The 19,575-nt window shown below is 38.9% G+C and overlaps 1 protein-coding gene across 2 annotated transcripts in view; it reads left to right on the plus strand.

Annotated features, from left to right (window-relative positions):
• LRP6 (LDL receptor related protein 6) overlaps positions 1-19,575 on the plus strand; it is a 120,846-nt gene that overhangs the window by 46,192 nt on the left and 55,079 nt on the right. For both annotated transcript variants that reach the window (XM_014880590.2, XM_014880600.2), the window contains exons 3-5: positions 3,807-4,004; positions 14,499-14,695; positions 15,426-15,557. In XM_014880590.2, coding sequence (XP_014736076.2) covers positions 3,807-4,004; positions 14,499-14,695; positions 15,426-15,557 — 527 coding nt within the window. The remainder of the gene's footprint in view (positions 1-3,806; positions 4,005-14,498; positions 14,696-15,425; positions 15,558-19,575) is intronic.

A 19,575-nucleotide genomic window follows, 5' to 3' on the forward strand; every position in this document is an offset into this window, starting at 1 on the left:
CTAATCCACTCAACTAATACACTTATTTACAGAGACAAGGTATTGTAAAAGAGTACAGTTCTCATCTAGCTAAGAACATATTTTCTCTCATGTTTATCTTGATTGTATCCCCAAAGGATATTTCTTCCTCTCTTTTATGAAGAATTATTTCCATATTTAATTTATATGTACATTTTTTGCTTTTCCTGGAGGACTGAAAATATTTTAGGGCTTTTGCAGTCGGTTGCGAAACTTGTTATTAAAATCTTCCTGTCATACTTTTAGTCCCCTTATTTGAAAATCCATTTTCTATGTCTTTCAATACTGCTCTGTGCTTCTGGATTGCAGTTTTCCTCCCTTTGTGAACTTGCCTCAGAAAGAGTCTCCATTCAACTACCTGAAGGGTCACTTGATTCAAATGTCTTTTTGTAAACTCCTGAACATTTCTTCTCAAGTCAAGAGCTATTTTCAATAACCAAACATACTTATTGTGCATAGTTTTCCTGATCTACTCCAGTACCTCATGTTTAACTTTGTATTTTTTGGTTGAAGAAGTGCCAGTCCTGTTAGGACTGAAGCTAGAGCAAGCTGTGTTTCACAGGGTGCACTCTAGAGCTGATGAGCTCCACAGGGGCTGCTGCAGGCTCTGAAGTTTGGCAGCTCCCTGTAGAGCTCAGAAGTTCTTAGGGCCTGAACCAAGCATAATTGCAGAGTTGGGGCCTTCACTGTGAAGGACCTCACCAAATAACTCACTGTCCTAATTAAGCAGCTGCTCTTGCCACTGAATATCATTTGGGAAAGTGAACAGATCAGAAAGTTGCAAGGCTGATGGGTGCTGGCAATACATTTCTCTCCTTCTCTGCTTACAATTGGAAGTCACTGCTAAATTATACCATGTAATCTTGGCATTTGTAGTCTGCAAGCTTTTTTCTCTGGATGGGGGATACTCTGCCATCAGAGTGCCTAGACTTTATGGGCTTTTTGGAAAAAAAAGCCCTGTTATTTATTATATTTGTTCATTGCGCAGAATGAACTGTGACATTCTGTTTCATCCTTTTTGTTTGGTTGGAGTTGTGTTTTCCTATGGCAAAACCTTCTATTTGAGGCAAATCAAAGTTACAACTATACAGTGTATAGTAATTTCTGAGCCCTTTTAGGAAGAAGTTTTATTGCCAGGATTTACCTTATGCACCAGAATGCAAAAACCAAAAAAATGCTAGATTTAAAGAAGCATAGAAAACAGTTTGTAGGAAAAAACTATCAGAACTCTTTCTCTGTTTGTTCATAAATTTTAATGGTGGGATAAACTTGAAGATAAACCAACATTCTGGGACACAGTCAAACAAAATACCAACTATTTTTTTTCTATTTATTTAAGTCCAAGAACCTTCCTCTTTTCTATAAGTATATGTCAAATACTTGATGCTCCTTAACTCTTTAGAGGGGGGCATGACTCTGTAATACTGAAAGTTACAAGCTTACAAGAGAAAGAACAACACTTTCTTGTTGTTGTTGTTGTTTTTCTTCTTTTAGATTTTTATAAAAGCTCACAACCATTTTCAGAGTCTGCTGGTAAAATTGAAATCTAGATTCCTGGATTTTAATTGTATTGCAAGTTATAACTAGATGATTTAGCACAAGACATTACTTTTCTCTTAGTATTTTGCTCTATCCCATGGGCTTTGATGGTGGCTTTTTTTTTAATAATTGAAATAACTAATGTGTTTGAAGAGGATAGGGAAGAGGGGGAATGGCCCTTACCTTGTCTGCATAGCTGGTTCTGATGATTTTTCATGGGGACATTAAAACCCACAGGCTTTCAAGCAAGGTGGAGGAAAACAAATGTGATCTTGAAAAAAAGCCAAGCTGTTGAAAAAAGTGCTCAAAGGTCACTGGAGCTGATTGGAAATGTTACTGAATTTTAAAGCCAGTTCTGTGTGTGTGTGCATGTGGGTCTTCCTCTGACAAATGAAATTAGGTTGCCTTTTCTTTCTTACCAAACTACCCTTACCTGTTTTTGCTTGAGTAATTGCAGCATGCGTGAGAGGTGAGAGTGAGACAGTGAAGAATATGAGGCTGTAGAGCAACTAATGAGCTGTTTCAGCCCCAAAGAATCAGTCCAGCAGGCTGGTCAGGGCCTTGGAACCTATTAACCTTAATTTGGAAATCTTAAGACTTGACAACTGGGGCAAAGCAAGGCTGCCTTAAAGAAGTTAAAAGTAAATATCTCTTTTTCTGTCTTCTTTCTCACATGCTCACTGGTGAAATGCTGCCTGACTTTTTTAAACATTTCTTTTTGCAAGTGTGGTTTCTTATTGCATAGCCTGACCAGGTGCCTTGCTGCTGTGCTACCTATCTAGAAATTATTTGGGGTTTGTCTTTCTTCCTGATGGAAAACCAGTTTATCTGAATGACTTGTTTATGCCCACAGAAATCTCACATGTTCTCTTCAGATATTTTTGTGCTCTGTGTTAAGATAAACGTGTTGCTCCATGGACAATGATTCACTTGGGCTCAAGTAGGACAATATTTGTGTTGATCAGCTGCATTTCTGTCCACAGATATTGCTGCACATTAAAACAAACGTGCTGTAGACTTGTGTCAAGAGGGAAGACATAACATGGAATTTCCTGACTCTTTATAATAATAATAATAGTAAATAAATAAAAATAATAAAAAAGAATAAATCTTTGCCAAGAATAATTTCATCTGCACGTGTTTCTCAAATGTGTTGCACATTTGTTTTCTTTTAGAGGATGGGTGGCTAGGCTTGTTCACATGTGGGTGCCATATACTGACCTGTTGTGACTGTGTGATGATCTGAGCTATTTTAAGGGCTTCAGGTCTTTCCTAATCTGGATTGTTTTGACTGAGCCAGGCTAAGGAGCACAGATACAAGCAGGTAATGCTGGCAGATGTCATGAGGTTATGAGAAGCAATTTAGGACAGTAGTCTGTTCCAGCTGCAACAACAAAACAGAGCAAGCACCATGGACACACTTTGGCTGATCTGTTTATATTCTATGTTACTTCAGTTTAGTTATGTATTCTGTCAACAACCCACAAAAGTAAATGTATTTTCTACCACCTGCAGAAAAAGGACAAATATTCTTACCCCCTGTTAGTCTCCAGCCAAAATAAAGTGGTTTCCATCGTTTTGCCTCAGTTTTAAATGCAACTGGAGTAGCTTCCCTCTCTCCATTACTTGTTAAATAATGTTTAAAAATTGATGTATGTTACATGTTTTAAAACTTGCTTATCCAGTCTTTAAAGATTTTACAGGGTGTTTTTCTCAGTTACTGGATGCAAGTTGTGCTTCTGAACTTAGCTGCTTGCCTCAGAATTTCTCTGGATATTTAAGGACATGAATTGATCTTCCATCAAAGCCACTTCACTGCATCCCATGCAACTACGTCTCCTATAAGTCTGCACACCTTCTTCTGTGCCCCCCTAAATTCAGACACATATTAGAGAAGCTGTTGTACTTTTATGGCAATTTGTAATATCTGTCTTTGCTGTTTAGTGATGACTTTGGAGATAGTTGTCAAGATCTGTTGGGTATCTCCAACTTTCTCACTTAACCCAAGGAAAAAAGAAACGTATGGAAGTATAACCTGATATAGTACTGTGGGTTTGTCTTGTTTTTCTTCAGCTTTTTGTAAAGTAACTTTGCTTTGTTTCACAGAGTATGTGCCCCTTACCCAGTAGAGCAGAGCTCCACAGACATTGTCTCTGCAGACCAGAGAGTGCCTTTGTCTTTACAGAACCTTGTAGATTTATACATGATTGCTTTCTTTTTTTGTCTTTTCTCTTTTGAAATAATTGTAGATTCATGTACTGGACAGACTGGGGAGAAGTGCCAAAGATAGAACGAGCTGGGATGGATGGTTCAAGCCGCTCCATTATTGTTAACACGGACATATATTGGCCAAATGGACTGACGTTGGATTATGAGGAACAGAAACTCTATTGGGCAGATGCTAAACTGAATTTCATCCACAAATCAAATCTGGATGGAAGTCATAGGTAAGAAGTTTTTGGTTTATGTGTGTAATGTGAAGATTTTCTTAGAAGATGCTGCCTAAGCAATATTGTAATCTTTGTTGCAGCGAATTGTCGCATTAGCACTCACAAAATTTTAAGCAAACCAGGTGCTGTCAGAAACTTTAATCCTGAACTATCCTAACCTTTCCAGCACTGTGAAGTGGAATGTGTGCTTCTCTTCAGGGTATCATGTAACTCTCCCAAAGGCTTTTCTCAGAAACAGTTCCATTAAAAAATCCTCAAATCCCGTTCTTAATTGTAAGACTATGTAGCAAAATTCTCTTTTCAGTATGTCTTCTGTGCAGTGTTGCTGTGGTATTCAGAAATGCAGAAGGCAATATAGGAAAAAATGCAGAAGATAATATAAGAAAATGGATCATCATACATTAGTATTTCAGTTTCATTAATCCTAGGGGCTGGGAAATTAGTGGAAAACAGTCCTTACAGCAGAGATAACATTAAAATGACTGTTTTCCTTGAACAGATTTATAGCAATGAAGTGACTCTTTCAGATCCAGTCGCAGCTACTTCTTAAGTAAGAGTATAACTGATACTTTGTGTATATGTGTTTATCTCTAATTTGGGCAATGAGTCTCTTCATTAGATGAGCTTTGACAAGTACGGCTTGTGCACACAAATAAATCACAGCTTGTGCCCAAGGTGTCATATGGAGAGATGATTTTTTGTGGGGTTGTTCTTTGCTAATTTTTGTGATGTTTCACCTGTTTCAGCTGGATGTGAAATATCCTTTCTTATGATCTTTGTTATGGCCTCTTAGGGACTTGCCCACCTTTCACCACAAATGTTAATTTGACATAAAGAAATGAATTCTATTGATAAGAGCATTGTTTTGTGTGGACTGGCAAGTAGGACCACAGGCAACATGCATGAAACATGTCCATTGTCTTCCTATGATATTTATTTTGAACTCCACAATGTCTTTGTAATGCTGGTTTGAGAGGTTACATCAATTTCCTCCTAAATTCTGCCTTTTAAGTGATCACAAGTTCATGCAGTATGTTTGTAATGGTGTTTGTTCATGGAAAGTACCTGGAGTCGGATGCAGTTTTAAATATGTGTCTTTAGATGTAAGTATTATGACTAGCTTGGTTAATTCAAAACATGGGCTGTGGATATCTATTTTGAAGTTGTCCTTCATTTGCTCTTTGTTTCACGAGAAAGAAAATGTAGTAACAAAAAGAGAGAAATATTTCAGAGAGATTCTTTCAAAAAAGACTGTCACATAAGTTTTCAAATAATGCAGAGAAAATGATAGAAATTATCATATACAATAGCAATATGAGTATTTTTAATTTTATCTGGTGTCTCCAGGCTTCTTGTTCCAGATCTACATCAGTGTTGTAGTGTTTCCTGCTGACACTTCTGCTTTTTCAATCTTGTTTTGCTACTGGCTTCTTTGCAGTTTTTCTCTTGCTGGTGATCTGTTGCACAGTGGTGTGAACATACTTGGGTTTGGTATTCTGTTTTTATTTTCATGGTCTGCTGTTGGTTAACCCGGGGAATGAGGTTATGGAGGTGCAGTTTTCTTGGTACAAGGGGCTGACCAGCCTTGTCTGTATGCAGACAGCTGTGTCCAACAGCTGCCTCATGGCACAGAATTGAAGTCACCTGAGTCCCTGTAGTTATCTCATTCCACAGTAAATTCTCTGGAATTAGTTAAGCCTGTAATAAAGACCTGTATAGACAAGTAATTTAGATTTTAAATCTACTAATTCTTTCCTAAGCAGCCATAAAAACCAAAGCAGTCAATTGCTTTAGGTTGGGTTTATATTTCAAATTGATACATTTAAGTATCAGGAATATGTCGTGGCAGTATGCTAATATATTACTACTTGAGGGGCAGAAAGGGCAGTCATCCCTAGAAAGGAAAGCACATGTGACTTCCCTTAAGCACTCAGAGGCACAAACCAATTCTAACAGCACCTGTTTTTCCCTAGGCATGTGAGAAGGTTCTGAAGATTCAAAAAACAGTTAACATCTGTATCCAGGCATTTTGGTTTCATTTTTTATTCTCTGCAATTACATCATAAGGGGGGGAAAAAAGGACTGCAGAAGTTAGGCTGTTCTGGGGTTTTATGGGGTGGATTTTTTTTGCTGTGACCTCTTAGCCTCTGCCTGTATTAAGAAAAAAGATCTGGGGCTATCCAAAATGAGGGTTTTTTTATGTAGATACTGTCTTTTGGTTATCTAACAAATTCAGCTTTTTCAATATTATATTTTACAGCTGTAATTCTGTATTTTATCTCTTAATTATTTTGCTTATCTTTTTCAGTAACTAATTCACTAATACTAGAAAAAAAACCCCACAGTTTCTAATTCTGCAGCCAAAGCAAAAGCCTTTTAGATTTTCCTTTTAAGTGGAAAAAAATCACCCCACCAAACCACCCAAAACCCACAAAGCCTTTAGTCTTTTTTCCAAGCCATCTCCAACCCCTCAAAAAAAACAAACAAACAAAAAAACAACAAAAAACCCCCCAAACAAACAAACAAACAAAACCAACAGGAAAAAACAACTAACAAAAAGCCCCATCCACAAATTTCCACCACCACTTCTTAAGAGGGCTGTCGGTGAGATTTTTTTCCTTAAGATTTAAGTGTTGGAGAGAGCAAGATCATTATCAAGTGCCTAATCTAACTCCAGCCAGACTCTTTGGTTTATTTAGAAACTGCCAGTTCTGGTGATTTTTTTTTTTGTTGTTGTTGATATTTAGACCATTCTTCTAAAATGCTGCTTTATAGTTATACTTAGTTGCTTTGAGGCTTTTTGTTTCTATATTTCTCTTGATCAGAACAGATTCTTTTTTCCTTGTGAAGTATTACTAGTTTTTCTGATGCTTTACCTAACGTCAGCATGTCTGGGAAAATATATGCTTCTGGAAGTTGGTGCTATTGAAATGAAAAAGGCAAACGAGTTATTGAAAGACACATATCTTTGTAAAAATTGGTTCTTCTAAATCTGGATAGTTTTGGTAACTTAGAAAAGGAAGCAGATGAGCAAAGATTTGATCTGTCAATTTTTTTAGTGTTGCATGACAGGAGGTGGGAGTGTAGCAGGTAAGTAATTTTAAAAGCTTCATGTAAAGTAGGATGGCATAAGTTTTAATTGGTTTGGGAGAAAATTTTGGTAGGAACTAACATCCTATTAAAAAAAATTCAAACAGTTCAGAGAAAACTGATTTTGTGGTTTGGAAGGTGAAAAAATACAGTGTAAATAGGAAAAAAATTTAATTGGTGTAACTGACTATTAGAGTATTCAAGTTCAGACCTCAGAGATCTAAAATTTGGGAGGAGTTCTCTCTAGAAATACGCTATGTATTTCTAAAACTATAAGCAATCCAAAACTTTTTTGTTCTTTTATTCCTATAGTCTGAATATTAGCTCTCTACAACTGACACTACACAAGAATTAAAACTTTTAAGATTGGTATCTCAGAGAAGTATTTTAATCTGAATCACAGAATATGCTGAGTTGGGAGGGACACACAAGGATCATTGAGTCCAGCTCCTGGCCCTGCACCCCAACAATCCCACCCTGTGCATCCCTGGGAGCGTTGTCCAAACACTCCTGGAGCTCTGGCAGCCTTGGGGCTGTGACCATTCCCTGAGGAGCCTGTTCAGTGCTCCACACCCTCTGGGGGAAGAACCTTTCCCTGATATCCAGTCTGACCGTCCCCTGACCCAGCTCCAGCCGTTCCCAGGTGCTGTCCCCGGTCCCAGAGAGCAGAGCTCAGTGCCTGCCCCTGCTCTTCCCCTCAGGAGAAGCTGTGACTGCGATGTCTGCCCTCGGTCTCCTCCAGCTGAACAGACCAAGTGTCCTCAGCTGCTCCTCACACGGCTTCCCCTCAAGGCCCTTCACCATCCTCGTGTCCTCCTTTGGACACTCTCTAATAGTTTAGTGTCTCTCTGGTATTGTGACACCAAAACTTCACACAATATTCCAGGTGAGGCTGCTCCAGCGCAGAGCAGAGCAGGACATTCCCTCCCTGTCCTTGCCGGCGATGCAGGGCCTGGTGTCCCCAGGACAGGGATGTCCCTCCTGGCTCCAGGGCACTGCTGGCTCATGTCCAAGTGGCCACTGACCAGGACAAGCAGGTCCCTTTCCCTGGCACTGCTTTCCAGCCTCTCATTCCCAGTCTGTGTGTGCATCCAGGGCTGCCCCATCCCAGGTGCATGATGGACATGAAAAACTTGTTTACAGGGGTCTGGAACATGAAAGAGTACAATAGGCTGGTGGGAGAAATATGCAGAGAGAGAAATTATAAACCTTGGTGGAGTTTTTGTCACCTCTTCCAATGGGACTGGAGTCACAGTGAGCCACTAAAACCAGTGTGCAACATGACAGCTCTGGCTGTAGTACTCAGTTAAATATGGGGTAGAGTCATAAATTCGTGAGAAAACCTCTCTAGCAAATTTTACAGGGATGATTATGGTTCATTACCTTCTAGCCCTGGGATTTACTAGCCCTAGCTGCTCCAGTGTTGGGCTCATTAGAATAAAGACGAAGAGCAAAGAACTTGGTGACTAATGCCCTTGATTTGCCAGTGAGAGAAAGGAATGATCAGTTTTTCATGTCAGAATGCAATAATTAAAGAGCTAAATTGATGCATAGAAGAGATGGTTTTGTTTTTATGCAGCTCTTGCCCTGCTCTTATCAGAGGGAACAGTTGCTTTTTGTGGGACTAATTAAACAAAACTGAAATGCAGACAGCTCTCCTGTGAGTAGAGTCCCCAAGATAGGTTGGCCTGCTAAAGGAGTTCTTGAATTAATTTCCTCTTCCTTTACCCTGCAGCAGCAGTTCTAATTAATAAGTTAACACGTTACTGGCTGAAGGGAAATGCACTTACAAGGTCCCCCAGGAAGTGTTTGTGCTAATGAGATGGTTTTTGAGGCCACTGTAAGAAAACATACTTTCAGCAACTGTCAGAAAGCTGGGAAGCTCTTGCAAGAGGTGAATGTCTTAAGTTTGCACTTGAGCATTGATTTTTCTAGCTTTTCTTTTCAAGCATCAGCTCATATCTGTCTGCCAGATGATTAGTTGCAGATGATTAGTTGATGTGTTGAAACACTAAAAATACTGTAAAAATACTCTATCCTTGCATTTAGAGGAGGATTTTTTCCCTTAATTGCCTATAATGTGTACAGTACATGACATTATGTACAAGGTAGAAAATCTCATGTCCTCTTTATATCTTTCTGTATATTTCTGTGAGATAAAATTGCTTAACACTTTCAAGGAACGAAGAGGAACCAGTCAGTGGTGAGAAGCCTGTTTCAATACCTCACCAATACAGGCCAGTGCAAATAATGCCCTAATTAAAACTGCTAGAGAATCCTGCATAAACAGAATTAATTAGATTATTTGGGCATAGAGCTAGGGTGAATTTCTTGGTTCTTCCTCAAGATGCTTCTGAAAAATAATGCTGGAAAAGTGGAGCTTCAAAACATCTGATTGTCTAAAAAATGGTCAACAGAATAACTTCATTTCTCAACCATGATTTGATTTCTGATTGACTTTTTCAGACTTTCATTGCAGGTAGCATTTGAAATGTCATGGCTAGACCTGTTTGTTATATATTCTTTCTGAAAACACATGGCAATTGTGGCTTAAAGAAGTGGCAAAAGACAAGAACTCTGTGGTCTGTAAAGAGAGCATTATATCCCACAAATCATGTTTCTTGCTTCCTTTCTCAGGCAATTAAAAGCAGGCTTGTCTTCTGATAGGAATATTTGGACAAACATTCATGGTAAAACTGCAGCTTACAAATGCAGCTTGTGAGTTTGCTTTGCAAATGTTTTTGTTAGGTTGGCAGGAGAGGAAATCCTGTGAGCTGAGGGAACCAAAGCTCCCTGCTCTCCTTGTGGCATCCTTCATGTGGTATTTTATGAGTGTATCTTAGTCTTTGATCCTGCTCCATCTGATTCATGCTCTGGATGCCTTGGCCACTTCCTAACATTTCCAGTTGACACAAGCTGAAGATGTGTGATTCCTGCAATTTTGTTAATGCTCAAAGCATTAAGCATTCTGTAGATAGCAAAAAAGGTTTTCTTTAAAATATTTCAATTTGCTTCGTGCAAACCTCTTATATGCTTTCCTTAATATGATGAGCACTAAAAGCAGATTTTTTTCCCCTTTCTGATGGCCTGGGTGATGGTAATAGGTATGGGATCCTCCATAGGGGCACAGGAGAAACGGAGTGAAACATAAATGTCAAAAATGCTTGCACCCTGCCCTGGAGACTGAACACAGGCAGCCTCAGGGGTCACCTGAAAGTTTTGCTGTTGTGAAGCTGGAATGTTAATGGTTTAGAGACATACAGGCCAGAACATCTAAAGTACCCCAGTTTTTCTACAGGTGTTCTGATCAGGTCTTGAGAATAGAAAACTGTAATGCAGCAAGAATAAACGGCATTTGGTTCATGAAAAGTGTTTGCTTGTTTACTTTTGTGGAGTAATGCTGTTATGCTTGGATATAAAACATCTGTTAATATTCTAGGAGGGAAAATAGTAGTTCTTATGATATTTTAAATTTAAGTTATCATGATTATTGGTGCCTTTCTTTTGGTGATTTTTAAATTTCATAGCTATAAGATAGCTTTGAATACTAGTATTAGTTGAAAAAGCTATAAAGGCAGACTTTAAATATAACCAGGAAATCCTGGTTATAATAAAGGACATTAATTTAATGTTTTTTATTCATTTTGCTGTTAATTTTTATTTCAAATTGGTTTAGTTTTTGTCTGAAATGCATATTCTCCTGAAGCAAGAGCTTTTTTGTCATTGTTAATATGAAACTGGATAGACTGTCTATGAAGTTTCATGTATCTATTCTGTTTCAGAGGTTGGTAGTTCCTTTTGTAATTCCTGCTTTAACTTGTTTATTGTTTGTTTCCTTTATTTTCACAAAGTGTTTCACAGGACTCTTTAACAGAGTAGGAATAGAACAAAGGGGAATATATTTAAATTGGATCTATATTTTCTCCAGACAGTAGAAAATTCTAACACAGCAAGTATTTATTGTAATGGCATCTCTGATTACCAGGATGATAAATAGATGTATTTGGGAAATCGTGATATTCAACACAGACTGAATTAAATTTCTGTGGAAACTGCTTTTTTCTCTTTGTTTCTCTTCTCATCTTTCTTCTCTGCTGTCCCTTTATGCATTTCCTTCCCAGCCAACTCAACACAGATGGTGGCTTTTTAAATGTCAATCACAATCCAGATTTTTATGGCAAATTTGTGAGTATATGCCTGTTGCAGGGAAGATTATTAAAGTTTGTGTGTGCTTAGTACCATCTAATACAGAGCCAATTTGCATCTTGCTGAAGCCCTGGAGATGTCTCCTGAATGAATAGCATTACTCCTTATCCCCAGCTTTCACTTTCCCATTGTCTCATGCATCTCTTACTAAAATTAAAATTAAGATTAAAAATGCAGCAGTCTGAAGGAATCAAGGAGCTTGGTAAAGGATTTTAGGGTGGAGTGCCTTTTTGCTGTCATATCACTTGTTCCAGTCAAACCTGGCCTGATAGTGTTGCTGTCTCCAAGGACCTGTGACATCCCATCAGCCCAACTGCACCTGCAGTGCTGTACCCGGAGCCCAGATCAGGGCCAGGGTCTGCTCCCCAATCCTGTATGGGTGCTTGTGAGCCACCCTGGAGGTGGGAGGCGCCTGCTCCCATCAGCTCTGTGCAGCAGCTGAGTACTACAGGTGACACTCAGGTCACCTTCATCCACCTGGGTGTGTTTAATTGGTCAAGGCAGAAGTCGGGACCCCTCATCTTGCTCACCAAAGGCAGAGCTCTGCAGTTCCTAGTGCAGGTTGTGCTGAAGCATAGCTGCTCACAGCAGCCCTCAGAAGGTCATTTCTTGCTCCCTCTCTTCTTCCTTTTCCTGTTTTTTAATATCTGGGCTCTGTAGCCCCTTCCTCCTGCTCCTCATTAGGGTGTGGAGACTCACTGAACTCAGCTCAAGCCACTGCTTCCACGCTGGCACACATCATGTGGCTGCTGTTCAGCAGGGCTGCAAGTGCGGCCTGTGGAGGATGTTCGAAGGGGGAAAAAGCCCTGCTGGTTTTGCTGGTTGGAAGTGAGCTATCCCTTGTTATGGCTTGCTGGAAACAAAGATTACAGAGTACATGTTACTGGTAATACTGATCTTAATGAGATGCAAGAAATACACACTTGTATTTGGGCCCAAAGCCATCTTCATGCTTTGCAACCTTATATCTGCTGAGAAAAATAATACAAGTTGAGGAGTAATTGCTTCAAGGCTGTGACTGACAGCACAGTCAAATGAAGGGCTCCTGAATCTCTCCAGATAAAGGCTGGTTTAAATAAGGGTCACAGTTCACCTGATGCATTGTCATATGAATAGATGGTTGTCTGAAAGTTAGGCATGTCTAAGAGCAGCTATTGTACTCAAAGATTTATTTCCACTAGTGGTGGGTACACCTCTGTGAAGTGGTTTTTTTTGGTTAGTTGATTGGTTTTGGATTCAAGTGAGAGATTCAGAATGCTTCATAAAAATGTGGCTTCTCTTGTTAAGGGAATACTTTCTTGGGTGCAGGTTTGATTATGGTGAGAGTTTTGGACTTTTACTGCTTCTTTTTCATATGACAAAATGTCATATATGTCATTTGTCAGGTATCATACAATACGCCATACATACAGACTTAGTCTCCAAGCCTGCCCTAAACTAAAATTCAAATTTGAAAACATTTAGGGTTTGGGGGTGTAGGGTTGGTTAAAATGTTTGCAGGTTTAGAATACCTTTACACTTGGTATGGTACCAGAATGTGTTGTGTCATCCTGGCTTCACTGTTTGGCTGGCAGGTTTCAGATTTAAATTATATTACAATGGTCTTTTGTAAGATGCTTAGTTGGTGCATTTAATTAGAAGCAAATGTATACGTGACTCCAGACAGAGATAAGAAAGAAAATATAATATGTCCTACTTTTGAGTGCAAAATACCAAGAAATAGAAGGTTTTGTTTGGTGTGGAATTGGAACACTAGACTGACAAGCAAGGGAATCTTTATCTTTTTCTCATAAGTAGAAAAAAAAAATAGAAGCTTTAAAGGTACTGCGTCTTTTTCCAGAAGCTAAAGTGAAAGAACAGGAATGATTTATAGTCCCTTTGTATTCAGAGTCATTGGCAGAAGGCACCTTCAAGCTTCTTGCTTTAATATGCTCTTCTGTTATATTTTAACAGCAAATATTTGGAAAATAAAAGTATTTTTGTCATCTGTTAAACCACTTCAGTTAGACTTATTTCTAGAAGTGATGCCTATGGTGTGGGGGTGTTTTCTCAGTAAATGTATGGATAATTACTCTCTTTCCTGCAAGAAGAAAACTGGGAGGCTGGCGTTCATCGTGGGCCTTATTCTGAAGGAATAACAGGGCTATGTGTCAATCCCTACTGCTTGCATTTCAGGAAAGGGATGGTGATCCCCACTGTTCAGAAGGACCTTGTCTAGGTGGGAACACACTTCCACTTAGGCAGTTAAGATGAAAGAAGGTGGGAAGAAGCATCCTGGAAGTGGTACTTGTGTGGTGACCCTGCTTTGAGTAGGGTTTTTGGTCCAGATGACCTCTGTAGTCCTCTCCATCTTAAATTTTTCTGTGATTCTGAATAAAATAAAAATAAGAATTGAGCTACTTAATTCCAGTTCTGAGGATCTTTAGGTACAGATAATTAGTTTCTACATCACAAGAACCTGGAAAAACTGTCTCCAGTAATGTTTGTTCTGCATTTTTGTGATGGCTAATGAGCATGTCTTTGTATATATACATAAAATATATGGGCATACTCTTTAATTTTGTTTATGAACCTGGAGAGAGGCAGTGACCCAGTTTGCTTAGGAATGATACCATTACCATGGCAGAAAATCACTAGAACTCTGTTTAATAGCACTTAATAATTATCATAATAATGAAAGTAACTGTATGGATTTCTTTAGAGAGAAAAAACACTTTACTTTGTAGTATTTTTTGATGGTTCAAAAGAGGAACTGGAAGAGATGGATGGACAGCTAATTGACCAGTTTGTCTCAGTGTGAAATCTGCTGAGGCTGAAATTGGTGGGCATGGTATATCAGCAGGTCACAGTCAGACTTGCATAAATTCAGCTGGCGTTCTCCCACTTCATGTGGTGGCAGAGAGCCCTACAGGCATGGACTGTTCCAGAGATAAGAAGTACCAACAGACCTAAGTAAGGATTTCAGTTAGCATCTCTTGGGCTTCTCAGCATCAGTAGGCAGCCTGAAAATAGTCTTCCTGTGTTGTTCCTTCATATCATCCCCCAAAATGGCAGCAGTATATTTGTTTACCAAAAATAAATAAATACAAAATTCTGATCGACAGTACTCAAACTTCTTTTCAGAGAAGCTGTGTTCAGGCGATACTGTCACATGAACTGTGTTTGAGCATTCATTTTCTCCCTGTGCTCTATTAGGCAAGCAGTGGTTAAAGGCTCCCTTCCACATCCCTTTGCTTTGACACTCTTTGGGGACACGTTGTACTGGACTGACTGGAACACACATTCGATCTTGGCCTGCAGCAAGTACTCCGGGGAGGACCTGCGTGAAATACATTCCAACATCTTCTCTCCCATGGATATCCATGCCTTCAGCCAGAAGAGGCAGCCAAATGGTAAGCTGTCTTGCTGTCTTTTTTTTAATTGCAAGCTGGAACTGATTTGCAAAAATCTTAATTAATCTTTCTGTATGATGCTGGGTGGCTTCAACCATGTCATGATGCAATTTTTCCAGTGCAGAGAATAGCAAAAGACCCAAAGGAAAACCAGATATTCTCTACATTTTTTTTTTGCAGGGATTTTTAAGTGCAAGAAAACTCCCCATCTCTTACTTTTTTCTGCCTGACACATTTATGTTGTTGTCATATTTTTCTGTTTCCAAGTACCACAACTTCAGGCAGCACAGTGTTTTTATTTTTCAAAGTGGTAGTTCCTGAGTGGGAAGTAGTGTTAATCTGGCAGATGATATTAAGCAGGACTAGCTCTGTGTAGTAACCACTGTCTTAACCATTGTGTTAATTTACTGTGTTTACATTTTGTTTTTATATATACATTCAGCACCAGTATGCTGAAGAGTTGGTAAAAATGAGAACAGAGCTGAAACAAAGTTCTTGTATAGAACTTTCCCAAGAAGGGAAATGTTCAACACCCGTGCATTTTTGTACCATAAATACCCCACTACTCAACACTTGGAAGTAATTTTTACTCGTTCTGTGTTTATCATTTCCTCCTTTAATCTGTGTTGCTGCCACTGATTTTACCACTCAAATGCTGTATGTGTCTTAACACATGATATGAGGTCATTCGTTATCAGAAACATTAATCTGTGTGATTTATGTTTAACAGCTACAAACCCATGTGGAATTAATAATGGTGGCTGCTCCCACTTGTGTTTGATGTCTCCTACCAAGCCCTCTTATCAGTGTGCATGTCCCACTGGTGTGAAACTTCTCGAGAATGGAAAGACCTGCAAAGACGGTAGGGTTTTTTTTTTGAAAAATCCTTTAGGTTAAGCACAAAGTAGCTTTTGGAGGGAAAGGGATTCTTACAGCTGCCCTATATGACTGATGCACCTTAGGGGGTGGCAAATTCTGAAACTATGTAGACTTTTGCAGTACAAATAAGTGATTGGAAAATGCGCCCTACATTTTTAAAAGGCAACATTCTCCTGAGGGTAGGGCAGGTTGCCTTCAGTTACAAAATTTAAGTTGCCATTCTGTCTCTAACTCCTGAAAGTTTTGGGGGGCTCTGTTGTTTCCCTTTTCTTAGAGAAAAAGATACCTACCTCCCTTGTTGTCTCTAAAATGTTTCTGACATTATTGATCATGAAGTATTTGGCTAATAAGACTGTACAATAACCCCTTTTAATTTTTTTTTTTAAAAGTCTGATGTCCATTTTTTTATAAAGCCCTAAAACTAAGACGTGATCAAGACTTAAAGCTGCAAGTGCTGACCCAAAACTGCTTTTAGTTTCTCATTGTGGGCTAATGTACATTATTTTAAATTGTATTTTGTAAGTGTAGGTCTTGTCATGTTGAGCTGTGGTTGCTGTAGGACACTAACAGGCTCAAAATTAACACTGCGAGATAATTAGCTGGATCATAAATAACCATCTTTTATGCAGATCATCTCTCTAGGAAAGAAGTAAATAGAGGAAGAAACCATACAGCAGAGCTTAATGTAAATAAGCTAAATAAAATGTATACAGAAATAATTTTTTAAATTGCAGTTTTATATTTTAAAAATTATTCCGGGCTTGTCAGCTGCATTCAGAGTTTTCTTTAATTTCATGCTATTTCATGCTCTCTGCTGATTATTTTTGTGTGTCTCTGTGAACCTTGTTAAAATAAATTGCTGCTTTTATGTGAAAAACAGCTCCCAATTTAGCTTGGCAGGATTGTTTATAAAAATTTCCCCATACACAAACAAGATGTTTTTCTTCCATTTCCCTTGGTGTAAAGAGAAGCTTTAATAATATTGCTCTGGGTTGGCTGTATGTAGTCAGAATGTGACACAAATCCATGTGCTTTTTCAAAAATACTTGATATGCACAGATAAACTCCAGTGTATCAAAGTAAATTACCAAGGGTAAGTAGAGGAATGGTATTAAAAATCTACCCCAGAACCTTATTAAAAGGATTTCTCATGCAGAGATATTCAGAATCATCAGTTCACTTTTTTTAGCCATTTCTTATGTCTCAGAATTTATAACTGTTCCTCTTTTCTCCCACTCCTTGAACATGGGAACCCAAATTTTATGTTCCCAGTCAGCATAACGTGAATTTGATTTATAGAATATAAGCCCCGACTGTATTTGAAATATTGTTAACCAAGTTGCTCCAGTATGTTGTCCAGTTGTATGCAAAAATCTTTATACAAGAACATTTCTCTTATGCTTGTCAATATCATGTTGCATTTTAAACCACCGTTCTGCTGCTGTGTGTTTTGGGAACATTCAGCCTCTGCCTTTTCAGGAAAAAAAGGGTGGGAAGAGGAGAGAAAATTGAGACTGTTTACTTAGCTTGGTCTTAGAAAGGAGACAGCACATAACCCAGATGAAACAATCTACTCAAATTATTCATCAGGTCCATTGGTTTTGAGCAGCTTTGATCCTGTGCAGGGCTAATTTCTGACATACTCATGCAGGAAGTTCAGCATTTAGAGCTGAGTATGCCCCAAAATAGTGATTTTTTTTTTTTCCCCACTCTTCTCTCTCTGAAGGGAGATGCAGATTCCTAAGCAGGCTTAGGGCTTTTGCAAGTAACCTACAGCTTTCCAGAGCTCTTCAAAGCACAGATTCCCTGGAATTTCTTCCTGTAGTTGCAAAGGCTGCAATTATTGATTTGGGGAGAGAGGAGAGCATGGCACTTGAACAGAGTCAGAGTAGCCACAGACCAGAGTTCAAGATGTAAATCTGGACTTGTCTGTGTGGGGACTTCATTTCTTAGGCACTTCAAGGACCCCTGGGAAGTAAATTTGTTGTCTCATTTTCAGGTGTGCAGGGTGGAGGATTGACTGGTGTCTTGGGCTGTCTTTTTTCCCCTTGTACTTGCCTGTTCTCTATATTTGATGTGAAAATAGAACTGAACTCTGAAAACAACATTTTTACCTTGGATGGTTTCAGTATACAGCTGTAATGCTGCAGTGCTGATTAAATCTCTGTTTGCAATTAGAATGTGTACGTGACCATGGGAGAGACTGGTGAGATGTGAAGAAAGGTGAAAAATCAGGCTGAGTGTTCTCTTCTTTAAGATGGTTTTGTCTTCTAGCAATAGACTAAAATCAAACTGGTTCCTAAACCAAATTGTTTCATGGTGAAATGAGCCTCTTTGAAGAGAGAGCTTCATTTCTTGCTGCACTGTGGAGAATACTGGCCAGCACTGGAGAGATTTTGATGGGTGAATTTTGAGTGTGTGTTTGTGGTGTTTGCAGTGCCTTGGCATTGACAGATGATCCTGGCAGCCAAAGGTGAGGCTGGCTGACCCTCCCTGAGCAGTTTCCATGACAACCTAGCGTTTTTGAATAATCTTGGTTTATAGGAAATCTTTTCCTCCCTTGCCTTTCTCCCAGTGCTAGTTTCTCCATTTTTGTAGGGTTTTTTTAATCATACCTTAGAGGAGTTTTGCTATTTCTTGTAAGATCTGTCAATACAGTAACACACACACATTCCAATTGTGAAAGATTTCTCCACAGTGTTTCAGAAAGGGATGATATATAAGAATAAAATATCTATTTTTCTAATACCTGATAATAAAAGTCAAAACAGTGAAGTGTACTGAAACGTGGGCTTGTAGCAAGGTTTTAGCTCCCCTATTGCCTGGATGAAAATTTTTAAATCCCTGTCCCTCAAGCAAAAGAGAGGTAAACTAAGTTATTTCATGGCCAGATATACCTCTATCAGTAACATGTGAAGCAGAGTCCTTTCTGAGCACCCAGGCAGGACTCAAGTCTTCTGCCAGACAGCTTTTACCACCTTGTGTCGTGTTTCTTGTTAATGTCTTGTTCTTCTGCACGACATACTGGAATTTCTCTTTTTCAGTATTGTGTGTGCTGCTGTTTTGAGTTTGGTAGTGCTACATTTAAATGATTTTTTGATAGTTGTAAGACAAACCTGAATTTTCTTATATAAGTGAGTTTGTCATTGGAGTCACAAACTCTGTCCAAGTGGTCAACTTCTGTCTTTGCCTGTAAGGAGTTTTACTGGTGTCCTGCAGCTGCTCCTGACAATAGTGGAAGGTGGTTTAGACTGAGAAAACCAGCGGTGACTTCAGCCAAGCAAGGAGGTGCAGGTTCCCTTACTGAGCAAAAGTAGTGCTTCACACTTCGATTTCAGCCTTGCTTTGGCCATTCTGTTCTCTTCCAGGAAAAGAGTCTTTATTTTGTCCATGGTTACTCACATCCTATTTCCCTGGTAGGCCAGGAGGCAGAAAGCAGAATTTTGCACTTCCTTTTGCAATTTAGGGCTGTCCACTGCCTACTTTGCTTTGTCAGGAATAGCCAGCATCCCAATTTGACAGCACAGATCAGGATGTTAGGTTCACATCTTAATTCTTTAATTTATTTTAAAGGAAAGAAGAAATATATGATTAATTTCAGATGCATGTTCTTTTCCCTTTGTAGTTTTAAGGTTGAACTTACATGAAAAACTCTTGTTTGTACTGTTGTATCAGGGACTCTTTCACAATAGTAACTTAAAAACTGGGGAAAAACATTTAGGAATCAAAATGTTTTGGTCAAATGTGAAGTAATTCTATTTGGGATATATTAACGATCATGATTTCTCAGATACAGGGAATGCATTATACCTGTCTTAGGTCTAGCACTTCTTTTGTATGCATTCCTGAGCATGTGTCTGTGTAGCTCAGCAGCCACTGATGGTTTTAAAGTTCAATAACTTACAAATGACTGAGGCCTGTATGTCATTGAGAAGATGTAATTAATTGTAAAGGTTAGAAGGGCATTGGACTTAAAGCTGTGCTGTTGCATGTGTCTTCAT

This window comes from Sturnus vulgaris, chromosome 5, assembly GCF_052056855.1.
Source record: "Sturnus vulgaris isolate bStuVul1 chromosome 5, bStuVul1.hap1, whole genome shotgun sequence".
NCBI lineage: Eukaryota > Metazoa > Chordata > Aves > Passeriformes > Sturnidae > Sturnus > Sturnus vulgaris.